Source organism: Austrofundulus limnaeus, unplaced genomic scaffold (genome assembly GCF_001266775.1).
Source record: "Austrofundulus limnaeus strain Quisiro unplaced genomic scaffold, Austrofundulus_limnaeus-1.0 Scaffold6, whole genome shotgun sequence".
Classification (NCBI taxonomy): Eukaryota; Metazoa; Chordata; class Actinopteri; order Cyprinodontiformes; family Rivulidae; genus Austrofundulus; species Austrofundulus limnaeus.
Genome location: NW_013952408.1, coordinates 4,565,366 through 4,589,442, shown reverse-complemented (window position 1 = coordinate 4,589,442; position 24,077 = coordinate 4,565,366). Strand labels below are relative to the sequence as shown.

The 24,077-nt window shown below is 36.8% G+C and overlaps 1 protein-coding gene across 5 annotated transcripts in view; it reads right to left on the bottom strand.

Moving 5' to 3' along the window:
• Positions 1-24,077, bottom strand: part of tnr (tenascin R (restrictin, janusin)) — a gene marked incomplete at its 5' end in the record, with an annotated part of 189,852 nt that overhangs the window by 66,767 nt on the left and 99,008 nt on the right. For all 5 annotated transcript variants that reach the window (XM_014031472.1, XM_014031503.1, XM_014031494.1 and 2 more), the window contains 5 exon segments: positions 6,579-7,055; positions 7,897-8,059; positions 9,833-9,933; positions 10,063-10,279; positions 11,907-12,027. In XM_014031472.1, coding sequence (XP_013886926.1) covers positions 6,579-7,055; positions 7,897-8,059; positions 9,833-9,933; positions 10,063-10,279; positions 11,907-12,027 — 1,079 coding nt within the window.

Below are 24,077 nucleotides of genomic sequence, written 5' to 3'. Positions count from 1 at the left end.
TGGTTTTCTTCTGTGCTTTCCAAGTAAAGGTATTTCTAAGAAAAAAAAATACATTTTTTTCTTTCTGTTGCAGATATTTTCAAACTCTYATAATTTCTAGATTTTTCCAGAATTGAAACAATAAATTTAAAAAAATGCATTCATATATTATGATGTCAAGAACAGAGAATTTCACAATCTAATACAAGAACTGGGAAATCAAACAGTTTGTTTTCGGGTACGTTTCAGGATGCCAGGGGTGCMGTTTGATAGTCTGGCAATCTTGGAACCACACATTTCTACACACGTTATACATTTTCACTGCTGAAGGCGATAACATTTTCACTTATATCTGTGCATATGAGCTTGTAGTGGTAGTGAAGCCAAGTGAACTTAGTAAACAGAAACGGCTATAATTTAACCAGTTTTACAGAAATTGCACTGAAAGTTTTAGGAGTAGCTGATAYGTTTTGCCAAAACCCACTCTGAGCACTGAATGATCTCAAAATATCCCACAAGATCATGCCTAATGTCATTCACAAGGTTCATCCAAAATGGATATATCTGTGTCTCTTCTCAGCATAAGATGATTTTGTTTAAAACTCTGACATTTAAGACAGCAGGTGTGCATAAATAAAAAAATAAGGCATTAAAAATAAAATCTCTGCAATATAGTCACTGAGTTTTCTTTACTTCTTAGTCATAATGAGGCGCATGCTTGGGAAATAAAGTTAGTCGGATTTTGATTAAAAACAAGAGATTGAAAACAACTCTTAAAAGACTGATGCAAAAAAAATCTGCTGAGTGGTGGATATGTTTCAAGGTCGGTCAGCAAGTGTGATTTGAATTACCATCATTTCTTACTGAATTTAAAGTTTGCCAAGAGTGGGTTGCAGCACTTGAAATTAAGATCAATCATAACATCAAAACATTTGTGTTTTACTTTAATCGCTGAAGTGCTGCAGCTTTTTTTTCTATTTTTGCAAGTTTATAATTGCTCACGCAGCAAAGCAAAAGCCTTCCACATTTGTACACTTGCATACTCAAGAGCACACAGTCAGGTAGTCTCTAACAAAACTACGTATATACTGTACCTGTCATAATTAAAGACACTTCAGACAGAATATACAACCTCCTATTTGTGAGTGCAAACTCCCTCAAGTAAGGGAAGGCTTATTGTAGTGAAAGATGGCTGAAGTGGAGATTTTTAAGCCATAAACCCAAGATGTGGTTTTGATTCTTAACACGGAGCCATAAACAGGAGTGTTTACAGCTCCTCCTGCTACGAAGAACAAAGGGGAGGAGGGGAGACGAGTGAAGGACATACGAGAGGAAAGCGTGAGACAGGAGAGACCAACCGTCTGAGTCTTGGCGGCTCCGAGGAGGAGAACAGGAGAGGAGAGGTGCGTGACGAGAGTGAATAATTAACGCTGAAAGATGATCAAGTGAGAGATAAAGACAACAAGGGCGAAGCAGAACGGGAGAGACAAACACGAGTACAGGAGCAGCGAGTGTAATGGTGTGATAAACAACCTCTCACCCCTGCGAAACAGGACACAGCAGCACAGTACCGAGTCCTCCTCTGGGAACTTTTGGGCACTTTAGTAGCTATTTCAGCTACTTTCTCACGCGTCTGACAGATGGGCACATGCTGTGCAGCAGCTTGTTCATTTCAAAGCAGTGGGGACAACTCCTCCAGCATTCTCAGCTAGATTTATTTCATCAGTTCGACTCAACTTTGATGGGTATCAGGAGGAAATCACAAACAAAGGGAAGCAGAGGCAATCGACTTGATAGAAGAAGAGCGATGAGATAAAGCCATTCTGAGAGCTAAATGATGATCGACTTAAAAATAAAGATGTAGCACCAGTTGAAAGTGAAGGACAGAGTAAATAAGATGAGGAAAATCTGTCAGCAATGCTTAAAATGGTAAAGTTTCACAATGCATGCAATAAAGGATAATACAATAAGCTTAATGTATGAAGTAAAAAAGTACGGCGGAAGAAAAAATCTTTTGATGAATGCTAAAGGCATCAGAAACTAACCACTTGTGTAAAAAAGATTCTCTACACAAATGAGAAGATGCAAAGTACTCTGTTTATATTATCTTTAATTGTATGCTCAATGCTCTTGGTTTTAGGTTTTGAGAAAAACAAAATAAAATAATCTTTCAAGAGTGTATTCTTCCAGTGGTTTGTTTCAAAAGGAGCAACTTGCTGAAGGCTATTAGTGAATCTCACCTGAAGTCTGTGAGTCTCATTAGGTCTAATCAGTGTGTTGTTACAGGCGGATACAGCAGCATCATCTGAACTAAGACCTTTATTTGCAAAACTCAAACTCACAACAGAAGTCAGTTCATCATCAGAAGGCCAATGAATCTCCAGGCTGAACTCTTTTTTTTTTGTTAGGAATTATTTAAAAAGTTGGACATGAAAAAAACAATAGTTTGTAGTTTATGTGTGGAGTCAGTGAAGTGAGGCCAATATTTACCTTTTATTTATTCACATTCTCACTTTAAGTGGTTACACTGGGGCTTTCTTTATACAAAGTTTCAACATCTGTTCAGTTCACCAAAAAAAAAAAAACAGAGTTCAAATTTGTTATTGCTTTTAAATCCCTCTTTTCCACATTTTAATCATTTAATTGGGGTCTATATAAAGTGGAATTGCAATGCTTTGGTCTGAATTCCTCCGAAGTGTGTCTCAKCTCAACTCCTTTTGATGCTGTCTCTTTAACTTCAAATGAGGCGCTTCACACCCAACCCCCCTCCAGCTTCCAGAGCAGCCTATTGTACTTTGACAGAAGAGTTTACAACTATATAATGGTGCAGAAACATTTTTATTGACAAATTAATTAAAAKATGTCAACAAAAGAAGAGTATAGCCAATCTGCTGCAGGTCTGACAAACAGAATTTTCATTTCTGCTAATGTCCATTCCCAGTGGACTGGATGAGATGACTGTGAGTCTATTGATGAACACTATTTCACACCTAGAGACAGAACTTTTGTAAGGTCTAAAACTGTGTGTTAACATCACAAAGATGTAAATGCAGTCTAGCTGAATTGATGGAGTTCCCAGAAGCAGTTTTTAGTACAGAGACCGGTGTCTTCCACCATGCTGTTATTGCTGTAGAAGTGCCAATGTTTACAGTCCTCCAAATAATAAATAAATACATTACTCTACATTAAATCTGACAGGAATAATATCTCCTGCATTTGGACCTTTAAAAACATCAAATCTGTCTTGCAAGATCACTAGGTAAAGAATTAACTGAGCTACGGTGAAAAACGGGCTGAAAAAGAGCTTCTCTGAGGGAGAAGTAGTGTTGGGAGCAACAGACAGTTTAAGTTTCACTTTCACTTTGTTACTGCCGAGAGCCCACAGGAGTCATGGGCGGGGTGTGTGGGGTGGGGGGTGGGGAGTTGTGCTCCACGATTAGGAAGCTTGGCTTAAAGACACGTCCCAGGGGTGTTTCTGGTCCCCACCTGTCATTCTGCTCCTCAGGATGGCTTCCTAAAAACACTGCAGGATTTCTCAAACATGCATGAATGAGTCAAAGCAAGGCTTTGGGCATGGTTATTTTTATGAGAGTATAACATTATAACATGATATAAAACTCAAAAAAGTTGATTTTCCATGATAATGCCCCTTTAATTGTTTTATGTCTATAGAAATGCAAATAAATATGTAAAAAACTACAATAATCAAATTTTAGTCAAGAAATGCTTAAATGTGTAACAACAAAAGATTTTACTCTATTTTTTGCATATAGTTTTAAAAATATAATATATTTTAGTTTTGTTTACATTTCTTTATAAAGAAATAAAGCTACATTACATAYACTGACTTTCTAATTATAACAGCTGAAACAACTAATGTCCAAAAAAAAGGCTGCTAGCTTGCAAATCCATGAATGTCATTATAGGTGCATTCTCATGAAAGCAATACATTAGAGATATAACAGGGCAGCATCAGTTATTTTACTGTTATGATATACACCTCACGTTTAAAAAGAAACGTAAATGTAAATGCGTGTTGTCACTGACGTCCTCACTGCKTCTCATGAGAATGGCCACAGAATCTGCAATAAGAACTCAAAATCCCTCTTCAATGCAAGTTGATATCTGCTTTGTGGATGGAAATGTCAGTACTTTTATGTAAAGATATACATGCTATTTCACTCCCCATGACCCAAACCTCCAATTTAAATTCAACGGTCTCTATTATTTTTCATGGTGAGAGAATATAAGCCACCATAATTGAAGCAAAAATGTATGCCGTTTTCTTCAGCTTCTGATAACATGAAACACTTAAGCCTGTCACCCCGGCATGCCTCTGGTAATTGAACTTCTCGTTTTGCATTCAGCAAACTCCCCCCTGCAAGCACCGGCTAATTACAAAGAAATAAGCAATTCATCTCTCACACTTGGTATAGATATTAAATGGGAGAGCAGAGCGGAAGAATCAGCCTCAGTGATCCAATTTCCAGTCCCTGACTTTTTATCGCTCGCTCCTCTGTCCGTCCCCATCCGTCACTTTGTTGACAGGTGCCTCAAATGGCAGAAGAGGATGTGATATTTTGGCATGGCGAGTCGGCTTTGAACAAAGAAGCGCACAGCTCCTAAACTGTCTCAGCTGCAGCTAATGTGACAGTTTGCACCCCGGATGAATGTGACTTTTGACAAATGAATCTTGTTAGACCTTCTGCTGTCCACCAAGCCGTGCACCCCCAACCACTTGTATGTGAAGCACAGACAAGTTTATTTTTCCGGCTTATGAGTGTACTAAAAATATTGAAGCAAGGATTTTTTTCTCACCAGTGGAATCCACCTTACATTTAAACATTGACACATTATTGTTTCTTGTTTCCTTTCTCATAAATAATTTATTATTATTGTTATGAACATTATTCTATAATATGATTTGCCTGCTGTAATCTTCCTGACACAATTTTAAAACATTCATTGCACTGGTCCAATAACCCAATTAATTAAAAAGACAAATTAATACTGACAATCTAAAAACTGCTTTTGTCGCTGCAAATAAAAAGGTTATACATTTTCTCATTTGTTTATTTATTATTGGCATATTTTAACTTTTACTGATTAACAATATATAGAACCATAATCCATAAATAATATGGTGTATGTGGAGCAAGCCCAGTGTGGCTTGCCAGTGAATTACAGTGCAACGTGGTCCAAAGATAGATTTTAATGATGCTCGTGTTTGTGTACAGGGGCAGTAAGGATGCATGTGTAGGACTGCTTTTGTATGAATGTGAATTAAACTCCATTAGTTTAATGTATCTACACTTAATTTCTCCTCTGAATCTAATCTTGTTGCTTTCAGGAGAGCAGCGTCTTTGCAGCTTCACGTAGAAAGCATAAATAAATAAATTAATTTTTTATCATATCATATACCATGCGAGCGCTGCAAAAGCCATTTTCTGCTGTTTTGATACCTAGTGTTTACCAACACCAATAGGTTTGATTTCAGAATCAACTCTTGCAGCCTGTTTTGAATCCAATGTTTATATGAATGTTCTCACCAACAATCAAACTGTGCCTGAAGTTTTAAGATACAGTCTTTGAAATCTTGATACGAAACCAAACTTCCATAAAAATATATTAATAATAAAAAGTAATGCATATTTAGTTCTCACCCAGTTAGCATTATTTTAAATTGTTTTCATTTTTGTTTTTGATATTCAATTAGGTTTCACCTTTTTTATTGTAACTAGGCTGTTTAGTTAAAACACATTTCATTAGAAAGCTGAGCTGACGTACTTTAAAATTACCTGCCACGGCCGTCACATTTCTCTGAAATGCACTTTTATATTGTATTCATGATAGCTATGTTGCAGATTCAAAACACAATTGCGATCATTCTATGTAAAATTTGYATGTTCTCCCTGCACATGTGTGGGATTTTTCCTGGTTTTTGGGGCTTTTTTTCTCACACAGGCCAAAAACATGTATGTAAGGTGTTTGGCAACTAAATTACCAACGCTAACGGTTGTCTTAACAAGTGATGAACTGACGACTTGTAAAGGACGTACAACACCTAGTTTAAAGACCACAAAGTTCACTGATTCTGTACAGAAAAAACAGGGGGAATGGAAAGATGGATGGAATGCTTTTGTGTGTGTTTGCCCACATTTAGGTTTGTCTACAGAAATACTCGTCAAACATTTTTAACTTTTGTAAAATTCCAACACAATCAATTAAACAAGAGTGCAGTAGACAGGTTGGCAAATGTTTGTGTTTGATGCTAAAATAGGACAATAGATATGTGTGCAGTAGTTTTGTTCCTGCTTAAACATTTCAAAGATTCATTCCACTCTAAATCAGAAGCATGAATTTAATTCACACAAATATACCTGGGCCCCTTATCGCCCGTCTCAGACACATTACAAACACTGAGAAACAGCTGCAACTCTTACTCTAAAATAAATGTTTTTTTATAGACTAAGCATTCAGACTTGTGCACTAGTGGAAAAGAGGATACGTTTTTAGTGTGAGTTTTTGCTTCACTGAATCGAAACACGTCCAACTACATTTTCTTGTTACATGCAATCAAACTGACAACACTAACTTACCTGAGTTACAGTCATCTCCAGCGAACCCATCCTGGCATACACAGAAGCCCTCCTTGCAGACCCCCTTCTTGCTGCAGTTGTTGGCGCAGTACACCAGTGAGCAGTCTTCTCCCACGTAGCCGGGCCGGCACTGGCAGGACCCGTTAACGCACAGCCCCTGATCCGAGCAGTCATTAAGACACCGTCCGACCATGCAGTCTTCGCCCGTGAAGGACTCCTCGCACACGCACTCTCCGTCGATACACAAACCACGGCCCGAGCAGTCCGAGGGGCAGCGGGGCTCTGAACAGTTGTCGCCACCAAAGTCCCGGTCACARACACACTCCCCTTCGATACACACGCCCTGACCGGAGCAGTCATTCGGACAACGGGGCTCCGAGCAGTTTTTGCCAGTCCAGCCTTCTTCGCAAATGCAGCCACACAAATCAAAATTGAAGCTTCCGTGGCCGCTGCATCCAGGGACAAAATCCAACCGTCCTGAAAATGAAGGGAGATACAACATTTAATGGCATGACATTACGACATGATTCCATATTTAGGGGTTTGACACTTTGGGTTACAAAATGCTCCTCATTAATTCACATTGCCTTCTCCCATTTAAAAAAATTAAAATCAGTATTAAAAAAAAAAACTATTGCCAGTCGATAAAATATTAAACATCAAGGTTTCTTTGGAAAATATTTGTCAGAATATCCTCTTTCAGTTGTGGCTCAGTCTTAATCTTTCTCAGCTGAGCACGTTCTTCTCTTTCAGATTCTGATCATGTCTGCCAGAGAAAAAAATAATTTTCTCCCAGTAAAGGTTAAGAGTTTTTGGAGAATATTTGAAATGGGAAAGGTTGTTACTGAAACAGATACTTTAACTATAATTTATTCTGCAGCCCTGTCCACTCCAGTCCTCTCTTATCATAATGGCCAGGCTATCAAGGATTTTTTCATACCCTTTCCCCTACATTGGCAAAGATTAGGGGAAAAAAAGACAAAAATAAAGAAAATAGAAAAACAGTCTGCCCTCTGGAATCAATAATCTACTTCTGTCTGTTTCCTGTTTTCTGCCCGATTTACTTATCGCACCCATTTCTTCCCATCATGTCAAAACAACCTACTTTTTGTGTTTTTTTATCTTTTTTTTTTTTGTCTTTTGAATCTATTTATCTTTGCCTCTGAGCACTCGGTGCTTTTTCAATCAAAAACAAAAACTATAATCAAAGTGGATAAAATAAGCAAAAAGAACAGCTTGCTTTATATGCTTTGTTGTTGTTTTTTTTTTTTTTTTTTCAAAAAAATATGCTTTGTCGTTAGTGTTAGACACAACTCACCCATGGCAGAGCCCTCTCCGCAGCATCCGGATGCACACTGAGCTCTGAGCATGGACACCTCTCTCTCCAACATCTCCACTCTGGTGATAAGCTGCTGAATTGCACTTATTGCTGGACAACCACAAGCTGCTTTTGGGATGTTGATACGATGAGTGAATGTTACCTAAACACAAAGAACATTTGGGTTCAAATGTTTTTTTTTTAATTCAGATGTTTCAGAAAAATTAACCTGCACTCAGCATCTTGTTGACAGCAGCGTGATGGATTCACATACGGAATTCATTTATTTTTGGCTGTCTTTTTGCTCCTAACTATTTTCTGAAGGAAAAAATTAGCCTTTTTTGGGCAATGACTGATTTGCTTTGTTTACTAAGTGCTCTTTACTGATGTGTCAGCTACATGATGCTGAGGAGATTCATAAAGACTTTATCAACACTTTTCCGATACAGAAAATAATATAATGGCTAGCTGAAGAAAAGGAAGTTACACATACAGTCTTTTATTTGAAACATCTACATAAAGTCTGAAAACTACTGGGGGCTAGCGCTTTAGCAGTTTTTTTGTAAACCTAATGGAAAACTTGGGCCACACACAAGGGGGATCACAGAAAAAATTTGAAAGCATCAAGCTCTTGCGCTAAYTTTTATGAGGGCAACACTTTAAAGTGTATACAAACATTGTTTACAATGATGCTGTAATCTGCACAGCTATCTTTTAGTGCTTGTTCCTGTGTTTGATGTTGGTCATAAGCTCACACTACCTAACTTTGTCCAGATTTGTCTTCAGAAATTCATACGCTTTAGACTGACTGCAACTAGGGTCTGTTCTGCTCAAATACTTGTAGGTTTTGTATCTTTAGCACAACACAAACATATTTATCTGTGCAAACTAGCCAATCATCAAATATGACCCTGAAAACAGCATTGGACCCTAAATKTATTTGCTGTCTTTGTTAAATGAGACATATCATCCTTATTTTTCGCATTTAAATCATTCAATTAAGRGTCTACATAAAGTAGAACTGCAATGCTTTGGTCTGATTTCCTCCTTRTTGTAACTCCACAAGCCCCTCTTCCAGCCCTTATTGAGGTGTGTGTTAGATCAACTCATTTTGAGGTTGTCTCTTTAAATCTAAACAAGGCGCTTCACACCCTGACCCTTCCAGAGCAGCAGTGCAAAAACTGTTTTTATTTACAAATTAACTAAAAGATGTAAACAAARGGAAGACTTGTCCATCCAGCCTTACATGTTGGAGCCAGAGTCTGACCCAGAAAGAGAGGAGAATGAAGACGACAAATTTGTAGTTGGTAAGTCTGTACCTCATTTGGTAGTTCTATTGCAAATAATTTGACATAATACTTCAGAAAATGTCATAGAAAATAGAGAAAAAAACTGAATGGGTTGAAAACTATGACCCAAACAGAATATAAAGAWATATTTGAAGCACCGAGAAAGACTAAATCCACTCCTCAAGTCTCTAAGTGCACATTAAAATATATTTAATATCTAAAATAGCTGATTTAGTATAATATCTCCTCTTTAATAATTAGATTAGATTAGATAGACCTTTATTGTCATTGTACAGAGCACAATGAAATTACWGTTCAGAACACCCATTCAGAAGAAGACAGAACATAACAAACATAGGAGAATAGGTGCTCTGGGTCATGCAGCCACAAATCCTGCACAAAGCAAGGATCATCTTCATGAATACATCACGAGGAGGCGCAACCCTTAACAGAAAAACTAAAAACCACACAAGGAAACCAATGAGAAAGAAAAAAAACATCATATTATATCAACAATGTGACACACTATGGTGTTTATAAAACAAACCTCTGCATAGAGCACATTTATTAGCCAGAGGAGTAATTGAGTTTAGGGGGGCATATGCAGTATATTTATATATACTGTATAGTATTGCCAAAAAATCTACCTGGCTTTCAGCATCCATTGTCTGCTCAGTGTATTCTGTTGGTCCGTTTGGATCCACTGGGCCCTCCACTGAAGGCCTGGATCCCAACTCAGCATGAGAATCTGTAAAATAAACACATAATGTATACATACAGTTTATACACCAGTACTGTATGCTTGCCAATAGAATTATAACTAAGRCAAGACTTGTCAAAACCACAGTACTTATTTAATCAGAATCCTTGCTGTCACCTGATTCTGGTGATGCAGAGGCATCCAGGTCAACTGAGCACAGAGACTCCAAGGGTACATTAATGTTGTAGACATGGTTAAAGACTAGAGGTTGCTCCCGCAGGGTCTGGTTGAGTGACGAAGCAGAGGGTGGCTGATCCCCCCCTGGGGTTTGCCTCCTCAGYCTGGTGGTTCGAACCAGCTTGTTGTCGCCTGATGGAGCAGCGCGAGCGGCACCCTGGAGCGAGAGACGATRTGAAACAACAAACAGTGTGCATGGCTTGGACTCAGGGGATTCTGCTTGTTTTTTGTCCTTTATGTGACTGTGCATTTACAAAATGATGGAGGRAAGGGAAAGAAAGAAAAAATCCTTGAGGGACAAAAGAAAAAGTAAGATGACCATAATTTACAGGAAATGAAGAATGTTTTCAGTAGCTGTAAAACTGACTAGATGGGGTTCACACRAGAAAATCTAAATTATTTCCAAAATACTGTTCTAAAAGTTTAGTATTTAAGATTTATCTGAATATTAAATTAACCATAAGATTCTCTTGCGGAATGACTGATTAGAGGCAACAGTCTGCAGGTTGTGAAGTCTCAACTCAATTGGTTCAACATGTATTTACAACATGTGGCTGAATATCAGCATTGCAATTGCTAAAAATGTTTGATTAGTGAAGTATTTATATTTATTGTAGGCACTGCGCCTCTAAAGTCCAATTATGAAGAAGCCAGTTATAGCAAATCTTTCAACATTGAATTACTCAACATGTTTCTGTGCATCGGAATGAACCAAAAATGACTGAATGCATTTAAAGCTTTAAAGGCTGCAGTCATTCACTCATTCTTCACTGAAAAAAAAAAAGGTACGTGGACGGCAACAAATGTTCCAAATCTTGTAAAAATTATTCAGTTCACAATTATCTGCGCCTTTAGAGTACCACTTACCCAGGCTATGGGCACTAATGCAGTCCACACCAGCATGCTATTAGATTTGCAAATGTGTATTTGTAATGAGCTGGACAGTTCCTCTCGTGGAGGTGGTATTAGTTTTTTCACTATCATTTTTTTTCTTTGAATAATTTTGGGATGTATTCAATGYATAAAACAACTAAGTATAGGTACACATCTGTGCTTATCTGATACATCAAACATACTTAACAGGTACCTACCGGATACCTATTGAGTACTTATGTAGAATATACTGATTACATACCTGGTACTTACAATGTTTTGGCTACTTACAAGGTATTAACCTAGTATGCTCCCGGTAAGTATTAAGAAATAACTTGTTATCCTACTGGGTTCGTATTGGGCTGTATTATGTATTCCCTCCTGTATTTGAACATTGTTTTATATTTTTTTGGTTATTTTGACAATATCTCACCTTTATTTAAAAGTCTAATTGCAAGTTTTTGGGTACATTTTCTTGTTTATGGCTTTTTAAAGATGAAGCCATGTCCCTTGAACGAGTTCAATTAACCTGTAACAATGTTAGTCAAAGCCAGTTGTTTTAAAAACAAACCTGCTTAATGTAATGAATCAGATGTTAAAAGCTGCATTGGATAGTTATTGTCACAGAAGACAAATAGGACATAAAACCAGTTAACGTTTCTCCAAAATATGAAGTGAATTTAAAAAGTATAAACAAAATGTACATTCTGTTAAAACAGAAAGTTTCACACAAATACACAATAAAAAATGACATTCTATACATTGAGATTAGTAAAAAATGTTTTTCCCAGAAAAAAAAAATGTAAACAAAGGTAAAAACAAAAAAAAAACAATCATAAAAACCTGAAACTGAAATTAATCGAGGAAAAAAAAAGCACCAACAAGAGCTGCTGTGCCTGATCAGTTTTTACCTGTAGAGCAAGAATCAAAGCCAAAGCCAGGATCCAGCTTGTTGTGGGCTCAGTGGCCCTGTAAAGCTGCTTTGCCAGTGGCATGCCGGTAACAAACCTGCCCGCTACTGTCTGCTCACACCTGCTTGGAAGTGACAAGAAGAAAAACAGAAACGCAGAACATAATTAAGTTAGTACTAAAGACAAAGGCTGTGATACAGTGGTCTCTGTTTGAAAAGAAATGCCTTTGTACTTGTTACTTTACCTGCACTGAAACATTAATGCATGTTCATGCCTACTCTGAGTGTGAAGTCCCACTGCATAAAGCCAATGCTTTGTAAATAATGAATAAAAAGCTTTTGATCTGATGTAAAAAATGGCTTTGAAAAAATAAATTAAATGAAAATGGTTATTAAGCACTGGGCTACAAATCTCTGAATGAATTTCACCGTGCAATCCTAACTATTTGATCCTGTCACTTGAGAGCAATGCAGAAAAATTACACAAGGATGCCGCTGATGGATGGATTTCAGCAGACATAGTTGGAATGATGTTACTACAGTATAATTCACTGTTCATTGAGAAAATTAGAGCAGGGGAATGTTGAAATGAAAACCCACGTAGAAGAAAAACTGGGAATTTTAACAAACTTGCATAAACTCAGAATTTAGCTTCACTAAACTCTAAACTACTACATAATTTATTTAGTTCCGCTAAGAATAATAAGCTAAACAGACCAAAAAAATAGCAGAAACTAATGTTAAATGGCTAATATTCAACATATTAACATCCAAGGAGGTWAAAAGCTGCTTAATCTCACAACAATGTAGTACCACTTGTTTCATTTAATTTTCATCAGTATTATTTTCACCAGTGGAAAGAGGAAGCCGTCTCTGGTCAATACAATGCAAATTCATCATTTGGAAACAATGCCCCCTCAGACATCAGTTTGTTCACAGAGTTATACAGTCTGGCTGACAGTCTGTCTGGGTGACGGTTTTCATTTAAGAGGGAGTTCCCACAATTCTTTGCGCAGCAGGAAGCAATTGGAGCTATTTCACTGGGCGACACTCCCAGTCCCAGCCCTTCTCTTGATGAAGTTCTGATCTGCGGTTTGGCTGAAGTGTGTCTCCGGGTTCTAACCACGCAGAGCGTAGAAGCAAGTACAGCGTGCTTAGGATTCTGACATCAGCAGAATGCTGGATTAGCTCTTGGATTGATTGACAGAGGAAATTTACTTGTGCGAACTTCCTCCCTATCATGTCAGCAAAACTGGCTTTACTGCAAACTGGCCTCCCACGGTTACACAAGCATTTAGATAGAACACTGCAGCAATGAATATTAAATAAATATATAATAATAAAAAAGACAGAACAGCAAAACCAGAACAGTTTTTTTAACGCATCAGGACAATGGACGTCTGCCCATGATCACGCACACACAATGAGGGACACTTTGTGGGTGTGTTTGTTCATGAGAAGCACTGAGGAGGCGGTCCACAGCAGCTCTTCCTTTATGTTATTTTGTTTAGAATTATTAATATTTTTTTTGTCTGAAGCCAGTTTTTAAGAGATGGAACAGCAGCTGGTTTGATCCTGAATTTGAGCTGATGTTTGTCAGATGGACATTAAATTACAACTTTAAAAGAAATGAACCAGACACAGACATAAGTATTCAGTTTAAAACAGTTTTCTCTTTGCAAAGAGTGATAAGTTTCTGAGGACACTTAAGACAGGTCTCAGCAGAAAGTTCTGACCTTGGCCGGGGAAAGCTGAACAATTTATTACAAACAGAGCACAGAGAAAAACATCTTGACCAATCACAGGGTTTCTTCTTATCAATTAGTGCAGCTCAAAGCTGCAGATGAAAATTATGGCAGCTTACAACAGGCCTGTTCTCAGCCGAGAACAGACAAAGCTTCATTCATTCAAGAAAGACATATTTAATACAATTGATTAATGCAATAGGATCAAATATAAAAAATGATAAAGTTTAAAAATATCTATCAATGTTCACCTGACGTCTTTTTCCCATCACCACCACCATTCACAGAAAAAAAAGTTTCTGCAGACTCTTCAGCCAACATATTTGTTGAGTGAAAAAAATACACAATATCCGGCCACTATTATTGTTGTTTATATACTTATATGAGCTGTCGGAGGGTAGAGGGAGGAATTATGATTATCCATAACAACTGTTTATTTAACACCATGAGCAATAAGTCTGTTTCAACAAATCACCTCCCCAAAATGCTGAATCATGTGCAAGGTTGGGACCATGCCTATAGTTGTCAGTATTGTGCATGAATGGACCATGTTATTACTGGAATATATTCTGGATAACTCTGAGTCAATTTTGTGCTTTTTTGGGCACAAGTGCTTCAGAACTTGCGGACCTGGTTTAGAATTTGCGCAACTAACTTTTGCATTAGCACTATCCACCACTGCAATCTACCATGTGTCAGTAAAAATAGTGTGCTGCGTCCGAACACGGGTCTGTTTTTATACATGCCGCTCTCTGAACAGTTCCACTATTAGTGGATGAGTGGAACTGTGTTCACCACTGGATTTTAATTTAAAGTAGGTAATTTAGAATTTCTTGGGTTTTGTCACATAGCAAGTTTTATTGTACAAGTACGACAGATTGTCTTTATGTGTTAGAAATTTGTTTTTCAAGATGTATGCATGTTTGTTTATGTGTGCACAGGACTTGAATAAAATGTGTTATGYTGCCTGTATATGAGAATTTTCAACATCCCATCTCAGGCTATTGTTGCTTSTCTCAGCTGGTGCCTTTGTCGGGTCTAGATAGAAGCCTTCTTATCTGACCTCATATGGCTCCATTTTTTTGATTATTTCAGTCAAAAATGTTGAAGCATCAGTGTATTTGCACATAAATGTGAAAAAGATAACTCCCCAGTGTGTTAGCCAGACATAGACTGCTTAAAAGAAATGAACTAGTTTTATTGGTTTTAMTGAAAATGTAATTGATGTCCCAGAATTTCTGGTAAGACAAAAAGACAAAACTTTTAAAAAATGCATTTGTGCTTGGTAGGTGTCTTTTCACGTTATGAAATTTTTGCAAGAGCGATTGAGTGTGCAGAGATGAAACGCTCACATGAACAACTTTGATACACACAGTAACCTTAAAAGTGAGAGAAAGACAACTCCTCATATGTTACAATCTACACCACACTTGGCTTTAGATGGTGATATAATGTTTTTACAGATGACTTTGGCYTTGCTGAAAATGACTCCCAACTGATGCCCTTCGCTCTCTGCTAAAGAGATGAAAAATGTTCCACTTTAAAACGTCCCCTCGAGCGTGCATCTGCYGCTGACACAACAGTAGTCATTTAAGTGGTGAAGTCGCCAAACAAAACAAGGAGCATGAAAATGATGTGCTGAGATGGACAAAGCCAACTGGAACCATCCCGTTCRCAGCCATTAGTCAAAGCATCGTCTCCTCGCCCAGCTTTAGCAGATAGTGTAAAGCATTTTGAGGAGAGGCTGCGAGCATTTTAAAAGTTTCACTCACTTCCTGTGAGAATCATTATTAAAGTGAATGTTTAGTCTAATACTTCAGCTAAARCTCCCTTTTATTTAACATGTTCATACTATTTTTTGTTAATTGCTGTTTGATGAAGGCAAAGACAACCATGTCTTTGTTCATGTATGTTCATTTGTCTATAGTGTTACCAAAATATATCATAAACCAAATGAAAAACTGTAGCTATGWAACTCTCAGAAAGGAATCAATGAATGTACCTCTACAAATTAGTAGCTGTCCCTCTATTCAAGATGGCCACCACAGATGATTAACTTGAGCCAACACAAAAAAGGCTATGACTAAGCTAATTTTACAGACATTAGGCTGAGTGTGGTAATAGATGATCATTATATGGAATAATGTATTCAGAGCGCAACACGTGAGAAATTTTTGTTTAAAGTTTAGCATTAATGGCTGTCTGTCTGCCCAGGTCCTGTCACAGTATATTRTTTGAGACAACTTATGTCAGCATATGAAACAATGACAAACCCAATGGTGTAAGTTGCATAAGCTTGGTGTAAGTTTCTCATAAGATACCAGAACACTGACATACAACAGTCTACTGTATGTTGTTGTGCACTGATGCCAGCTAATAGTTTGTACAACATGCATGTATAAACTTTTCAGTGTTTGCTTGCGTGTTGCTAAGTTAGGCGTGAGTTACAGGTATGCGACAAGTAAGTTATGCACAATTTCACACTCGTTACATGTAAGTTACTCATGAGTTACTCATAAGTTGACATAAGTCAGATACCAGCTGAGCAATTGTAAAGTGTAAAGTGAGCACGTAACTTATTTCTAACTTATGAGAAACTTACTTCTAACATATCTGTAACTTATATCAGATGTTTTCACAGTGTATACCAAATTTTATATTAATTATTTGTGGCTTTTGTGGGTGACAAAATATATGGGTAACAGGTGTGAAATATAAATTAAAAAAACTGCATACATACGAACATGAATATAAAAAAAGTGATGMATGGTTGAATTGTCTGATATAAGTWGCAAAAACRTCYATAATTCAGTCAATTTTACAGATATTAAGCTGCATTTGATGTGGTAATGGTTATGTGGTAATAGATAATTGTCATCCTCATAGTATTCTGTGAGCTCTAACACAATGTAAGATCTGACAATACTGCAACGTTTGACCAAAAAAGGCTAGGGTCCCTTCTCAGCATAAGATTATCTTAGTTTAACACTCTGGGGTGAAAAGGGGACAGGCAGTATGCATTGCATCAAGGAATGCTAGACCTTTAGTTTAATTTATTTTTAAAAATGAGCTAACTAAAACAAGATGTCACTCAGAAAATCAAAAATGGACATTGAGAAATGAAATGATTGATACATTATTTTCCTCCCAGTTATGTCAAAGTTTCTTGTATTTTTTCATTGTTGCATTGAAAAAAAAAACAGGCTGACATAGTCGATATGCTGATCTTAATTTGTAAGCAATTTTATGTTTCTGTCTTCCTCATTTGACCAGTTCTGACTTTATTGTGATTTAATGACTACTATAACATCTGACCGAAATGAAAATTAGGCTTTTAGTTAACTTTGCTGACATGCATTTATGGTGATGTTGATTAATGTATGTTTCCCCTGTGGGAACAGATATTTCTGCTAATAGAAGCAAGAAGAAATTGGCTATATGAGCTGTAGCTCTATGTTAGGCTCAAACGTATACAATTTATTTTCCATTTTTATTACAACACTCCAGAAAACTGCTTTGCACAGCAGTGCTAACAATTTGGAAGACTTTCAAAGTCAGAAGTTCATGCATTTTTTTTTTGAAGGGTCACGGTGCCTCCAAGAAATAAATCAAGGTTTTCCATGGAAGTTTAACTGTGGGCAAACTTTCACATCCAGACTAAAAWGAATCAAGAAACTTTAGGCACAAAAATCTGGCTTTTTACATCTGTAGGAACAGAGACCGTGACTGATGTTTTTGATATTACCAAACATGAAATAATTTTCCAACCATCACAGGGTGCATACTTGTTTTACTCCCACATGAGAATTCTTCATTCCTCAAACAAACGTGCCGTTGCGAAGTGTACATAATCTCATTTTATTATTTACATGTTTGCTTTAATCACTGCTGTTTCATTTACTCTATTCTCTCTTTCTAGCACCAAAATGAATCTTTAATGAACTCTGAGATATGAGTTTGAGTAACCTCTCATATTTTGCTATTTTAATCTTTACATCTGCTGTTATAGCAGAAAAATTGTGTTGAACTTCTTGCAGACCTTTTACAMATGTTGATTCATAGTGGTACAGAAGTATTGTTTACTTATAAGTATGTTTGTGGGCGAGAGGATTAGATAGTTCGATTTTAAACCTTATGTTTAAATATGTCTGTAATTTTCCTTCAGACAAAGAGCAGAAGAGAAAGGTGTCTTTCTTTTATTGGTCAGTTAATCTGAACATGACGCTATAGTGGTCAGAGCCAAAACTTAAAGCTATTTCCACCATTATCAAATATTTAGCCATTCCTCTCTCTCAGTTCTTTAAATAATGCTCTCTTGAAAGACCAGAAGCAAAAAAGACAGAGAGAATCCAAAGTCTTCAGGACAAAAACTCCCTGTTCTACACAGCTGATAATGTAGCATTTACTACACATATCCTTCCTGATCAAAACTCCAAATGCAGGCCGCATCTGCAGTTTCCTCATCTTAACTTTAAAGGATTTTCCTTTTTTAGAAGTGACTTAACTTTGTTTTACAAAACAGACATGTGCATCTCCAAATCCTTGMATGCTAATTAAGGTTTGGTYACAAAAATATTYACATTTATACCATATCAGTGACTATTATTCCACAGTACATTTATTTCTCTTTTTTTTTTTTTTACTAAACATTCTTATGCTGGTTTTCTTTTAGTAGAGAGTCATCTTTAGAGTTTCACTCCTGTCCATAATTATTAATCTAAAATATAAACATAATTTAGACCTGATTATATTTCACGGTTCATCCCTTTAACATTTTAATCATAAAATCACTGAAACCATTAAATTCATAATCATTCTCTTAGTTTTTAATAGTCTGTAAATATTAGTATTTTTTAGTATTTAGTATTGAAACCACGTAAAATTTAAGTATGTCTTTAATAGATGTGTATATGTTTCAGCGGGTCAAACTGTGTTCTGAGTCTAGATTCCAATGCAGCTGATCTAATACAACAGAAACTAGAGTTTGGATTAATACAACACAACATGAAGAACTAAAYATTAATATATAAATCTATATTTGTTTGTTTATGCATTGAAGGTGTTTGCAACACATTTTTTCCATGATTCATTTAGACAAGCATATGGACCTACATTAAACAAAGTGCACTGAGCCACACTATCTCAGAGCACAGTCCCATAATAGGGTTTTTACATCTAAAATAAACAGCGGAAATGTTACCATGCATGAAAACAATGAAAACGAAAATGATCAATAAATAAGAACACATGAAGCATATATGATGTTAGCCCACTTCCAAATATGGAAATTTTCATCTTCATGAAAGGAAGAACAAAAAAATAAATTAAGTAATTTGGCTGCACATAACTGTGTTCATGCATTTGCTTCTTCAGCTTAATCACTGCTGAATATTCTGCACACATAGAGATGTATAAATTTTATGGTGCTGACAAGGCTGTGAAACAGTGCTGTACCATTATATATTTCTCTGTGGTTGTCTGGGAAGAAATTGAATGAGTTTGCCCCCTGCAAGGTTGAAATAAAACCGCCTGTTCATTTCTGAATAAAAAGCATCGGGGAATCTATGCAATGTCGCGAAGGAAGACGTGAAATATTAAGTTAACATAAAATAACAGTTTCAAAAAACTAAGYAAAACTGGAAAAACGAATCATAAGAAAAATGGATTTTATATTCTGATTTAAAAGCTAATTTTAAATTCGTTTGCTCTTCTTAGTTTTACTTCTTTTCAGAGTTTTCCCTTTTTCAGAGCTTTACTGGCTCTGACAAAATATCCCATCTGCAGTGTGATTTATGAGCAGAGGAGGCATGCAAAGAAAAAGAAACTTAAATGTTAAAGGGTTATACAAATACCCTTATTACATACAGAAGATCTTGAAACTTCTGGACACCAAAGAGTGCATGATGAAATAAAGAAAACATTATGAAATAAGCGAATAAAAAATAGATAAATACTGTATAGAATGTCACAGTGTAATTGTGAAATAACTGAATGCATATCTAATTTGAAGCTCATTATTAAGAAACCCCTTTTTATTTTATTAATTTATTTATTTTTACAATCATCCCGAATTTAAAGCAGGATAAGCTACATGGTGGTCTTTTAATGTGATTGACAAGGTGCTAATTAATGGGTGTGGTCAATTCCTGCAGGCCTCAGTCAAATCCTCCTCTGGCTCACAAAATCAGCTTTGAAAAGAACAAAAATAACAATAAACCAAATTCTGAGCTCGACGCTGACATCAAGGAGTGGATGATGTCAAAATACCAGAGTCCAACTTTAACTGATCATGGGCAATATATTATTTAACAAAAAAGAAAATGTCTGAACCAAAATGAGATGTAGGATCTGTGTATGTTATTATATTAATAACGCATTATTGATGAAAGCCTTGGAATTTTTCATGCTGTAGTACTAGTTTACAACACAGATCTAAGTGTCTCCCAAAATTCCCAAAGTCTGCCTTCACCACAACAGACACCATATAACTTGTAACAGAACTGATGAAAAAAAACACATCTGCCACTGCTCAGGAAATAAATAAATGACTGTAGACAGAATGAATGATGTCTCATCTCTATAAAAATCTTACGAGAAAGGAAATTTCTGTGCAGTATATTTACAGTATGTGCTTGTGTCAAGATGAACCTGCTGTACAAATTGTCTGAGCTCAGCTGCACTATTGCTAGAAATCTGAGCAGACAGTTGAGCACAGTGAAAACGACTGAAATCGGTAAGCGTGGCTATTTAACCAGATTTTATTTAAAATTTCCAGAAGCTGTTAAGAGATAGGCTTGTAGCAGCAGGTAAACTGACGCTAAACTGACACCGTGGTGAGATTTTTAAAAACWGCATTCCTTTTTAAAAACTAAAACGTCTTTTGAAATTGTTGCACATCAAATCGAAACATCCACAGTACTTAGAAGTGACAAGTGGAAAAGTCTGGCAGGCAATGCAATTTCCCTTGTCACTGAGATTACAGTAATTTACCAGGTTGTGGTTTTATCAAGCCAAGCTAATGACTGGGTTCTGATTCAAGTTCTTATTTGTTTTATTTCTTTTGAATTATACGTTTCTGTTAATAAAAGCTCCCTAAACGCATCGTAGTATTTGCATTAATAACATCAGATGGCAGAGTGAGGATTGCTTCCTTTTGCTTTTAGTATATAAGTGGTTATTTTGAATCTGATGGTGTTCACTTCATCAGGAGTATGCAGTTTCTAATACTGTGGTGGAAGGGATGATAACACACTGGATGCCTCTGTTATTTTTTCATGAATTATAACACGGTGAGGCCATTTTTTGTTTGTCTATCCTTTATTTACAAAAATCAACAACTGCCTGGATGGCACAAATTCAACTCATACATCTGATTTACAGAATCAGTCAAATATCAGCTTGTTGCTTCATATAACAAACATCTTCATTCAAATTGTTCAGAGTTTACTGAAGCAGATCAGGTCATGCAGTAATTAAGCAACCTCTGTCCTTACAAAAATAGATAACCTGTTAGGCTGGCAGTATGACAATGTGCTTTATCGTGACCCTTTTGTTAGATTAGTTTTATTTCCCAGGCTTTAAAAAAAGATGACTAACTCTTATCTCAGGAGCCATGTTCTTCTTTTAAAGTGTTTTTATTTACACAAATTAAGTCTTAGAAGTTCTGGATATGACAGCATTACAGCTCTGTTTTTACATACATTTAGGATCAGTCCATTTTTTACGTTTTTTAAATTTTGCTACTAACTTTTGAAACTGTGTCATCACTGAACATCTTTCTGAAGAAATGTGATCTGTTTTTGTCGTTTTTTTATTTTCCTTTTAACTTGTTTTATTCAGCGTCTCTGAGGTTGCATGGGAACCAGAACAACAACCGTGTACATCTCAGGAGAAATCAAGGAGTGATATGCAGAGTTGCACAGGAAGTACAAAGTAATGAAGAATATGAAATGTACTCAGGAAGCAGAAAAAACGTTGGAGGAGAGGAGACATATCTACAAGCTAATGGATCTAATGAAAAATCTAAAGACCTCAGAGAATATCTCAGACATAACTATCCCCATATTGTTATTAGGAGCTTTATGCAAATCAAACCTATTATGTAAAAGAGCCAAAAAGAACTGTCAATTTTCTTAATGGGTTGTAATATGCAAAATCGACTTTTTTGAGTTTTGTATCATGTTGTAATCATCAAACACATAAAGTGTTGCTTTGACTCATTCATGTTTGATAAATCCTTGAACCTCCTGTTGTAGCCATTTAGAGCTACCCAAAAGGTTGCTGGTACAAAGTACTGCCTATTTACCCAAAGCTCCTCCCTGGAGCTCAGTCTCCAGCTGATGTTCAACTATATCCTGAGTTGCCATTTTCCAAAACCGATATTATATAATATTTCTTTTTTACAACAAAATACAATGGTTGTAAATGACATGAAGCGTTGTTGTGAAGATGTGCTGAAGTGGGAGTGTCAGAAATGGTAGGATGTTCTTAAAGAGAGAGGCCAATTTTAAGGTGTTTCGATACGATTACATGATATAAGTAAAAGCGGTTCTGCTGAGGGTGGCGGGCCGGCTGTGGTCGCTAGACTTTGCTGGCGAGATGGAATTGATCTTGGAGAAGCTGATAGCTTGGCTCGGCGGGATTGTCCGCACCATTTGTCTGATTGGATTTGCTACCTTGAGATGTACCAGCGAACATTAAGGCAGATGAAAAATTGTTATTGTCTGCCTGCTCGAAAACATTTTCTCTGTTTCCAAACAACTGATTACAGATTTGTGTTTCTCCAATCACATGACCTTGAAAAGGCTGTGGAACTAAATTCCTCCTGGTGTTTACGTTGACATGCCCCSCCCCCCCTCCCACCCATCCACCATCTCCACCACCACTCACCTCTCCCCACTCTCACTCTGTCTAATCTGAACCCTTGAAGGACAACCTGAAGCTGCACAATTCAACACCAATATTCTGAACAATGGCTGAACTGTGGGGTTTATCATTTGGGGACTGGATTCTTCGGACTCATTCTTCAGATATTCACAGAAGTGCATACAACATTCATGGCTTCAGATACACGCCCTCTAAACTCACTTACTCTTCTGCCTAATAAATGTGCTCTTTGCTTGTAGAGGTTTTTTTTTATAAGCGCCATAGTGTGTCACCTTTTGTTGATATAATATGATGTTTTGTTTCTGTTTTTTCCTCATCTAACCTTCTGTGGTATTTTGTTTTTCTTTTTAAAGGTAACGCGACCCYTGCTGGTTGCCGCATGACCTGATGGTCATGTGGCACATGTTCCCCCATGTTTTTGTCATGTGTGTCTTCTTGAATGGGTGTTCTTAAATGTAATTTTATTGTGCTACGTACAATAACAATAAAGGCACCATCATCATCATCATCATCATCATCATCATCATCATCATCATCATCATCATCATCATCGTCAAAATTTATTTTGGATATTCAGTATACAGAATTTTCATAAAAACTGAAAGTAGCATTGATTGTGGTATAGAATTGAACTACATTTAACAATGTCTATACTAAAATGTTTTATTCAATGTTCAACTTCTTAGAAGAGAAAAAAGTTCCACCACACTAAGCAAAACAAGTTAGAATTCAATGCCAAAGCAATGCCTAGTATGCCTCCACCTGCCCTAGACTCATCTGCATTTATAGCACTGAGCATGCAGTTAGCTGCTTACCTTTATTTTTGCACCTAAAATAATTATGTAACTATATTAACAACGTCTCAAAATGAGTTCCTAAACATTTCAGTGACAAACCACGTGTGTGTGCTATCCAACATACAATTTACCTGAACTTCAGCATTGACCTTTGACTCTGAAATGTTTTCAGATGTTTTCAGACCTTTGTTGGGCCAAGAACAATTATCAGCTTAATTTGGACTCTGTTCAGGAGATACAGTGCACAATTATATTCATAGTTTTCATTTGAGGTGTGACAAATGGTTTTCATAGCATGTTTACAGGGCGCAACAAGCAGAAGACATGTTGTTGTTGTTACTACAAGTGTATTACCAGCTGCAGCAAGTGATCCCAGCTGCCTCCACCCGTTGACACCCGTTATCATTTCCGCACCATGGATGAGTGAAAGGTGCCAAAACTTATGGGGATGTATTGTCCTTGCGAGCTCTTCAGCTGAGTGGATGGCAGAATTCACAATGGAGAGGGGGACGTTTCTGTTCCCACGGGTTTTCTCTCAAAAGGCACTGTGCCGAGTGCATTTACACCTGACAGAGCACTTTCTGATGTGCTGCACAAACATGCTATTTTTATTATTAATACACAGACCTTATTTAATACAGAGGATAGGTGACTTGGGAAAAGACAGACAATGCATTTTTATTTATTTATTTTTTTGGGGGGGGAGGTTGTGTATTGAAGAAAATTCTTACAAAAGGCATATAT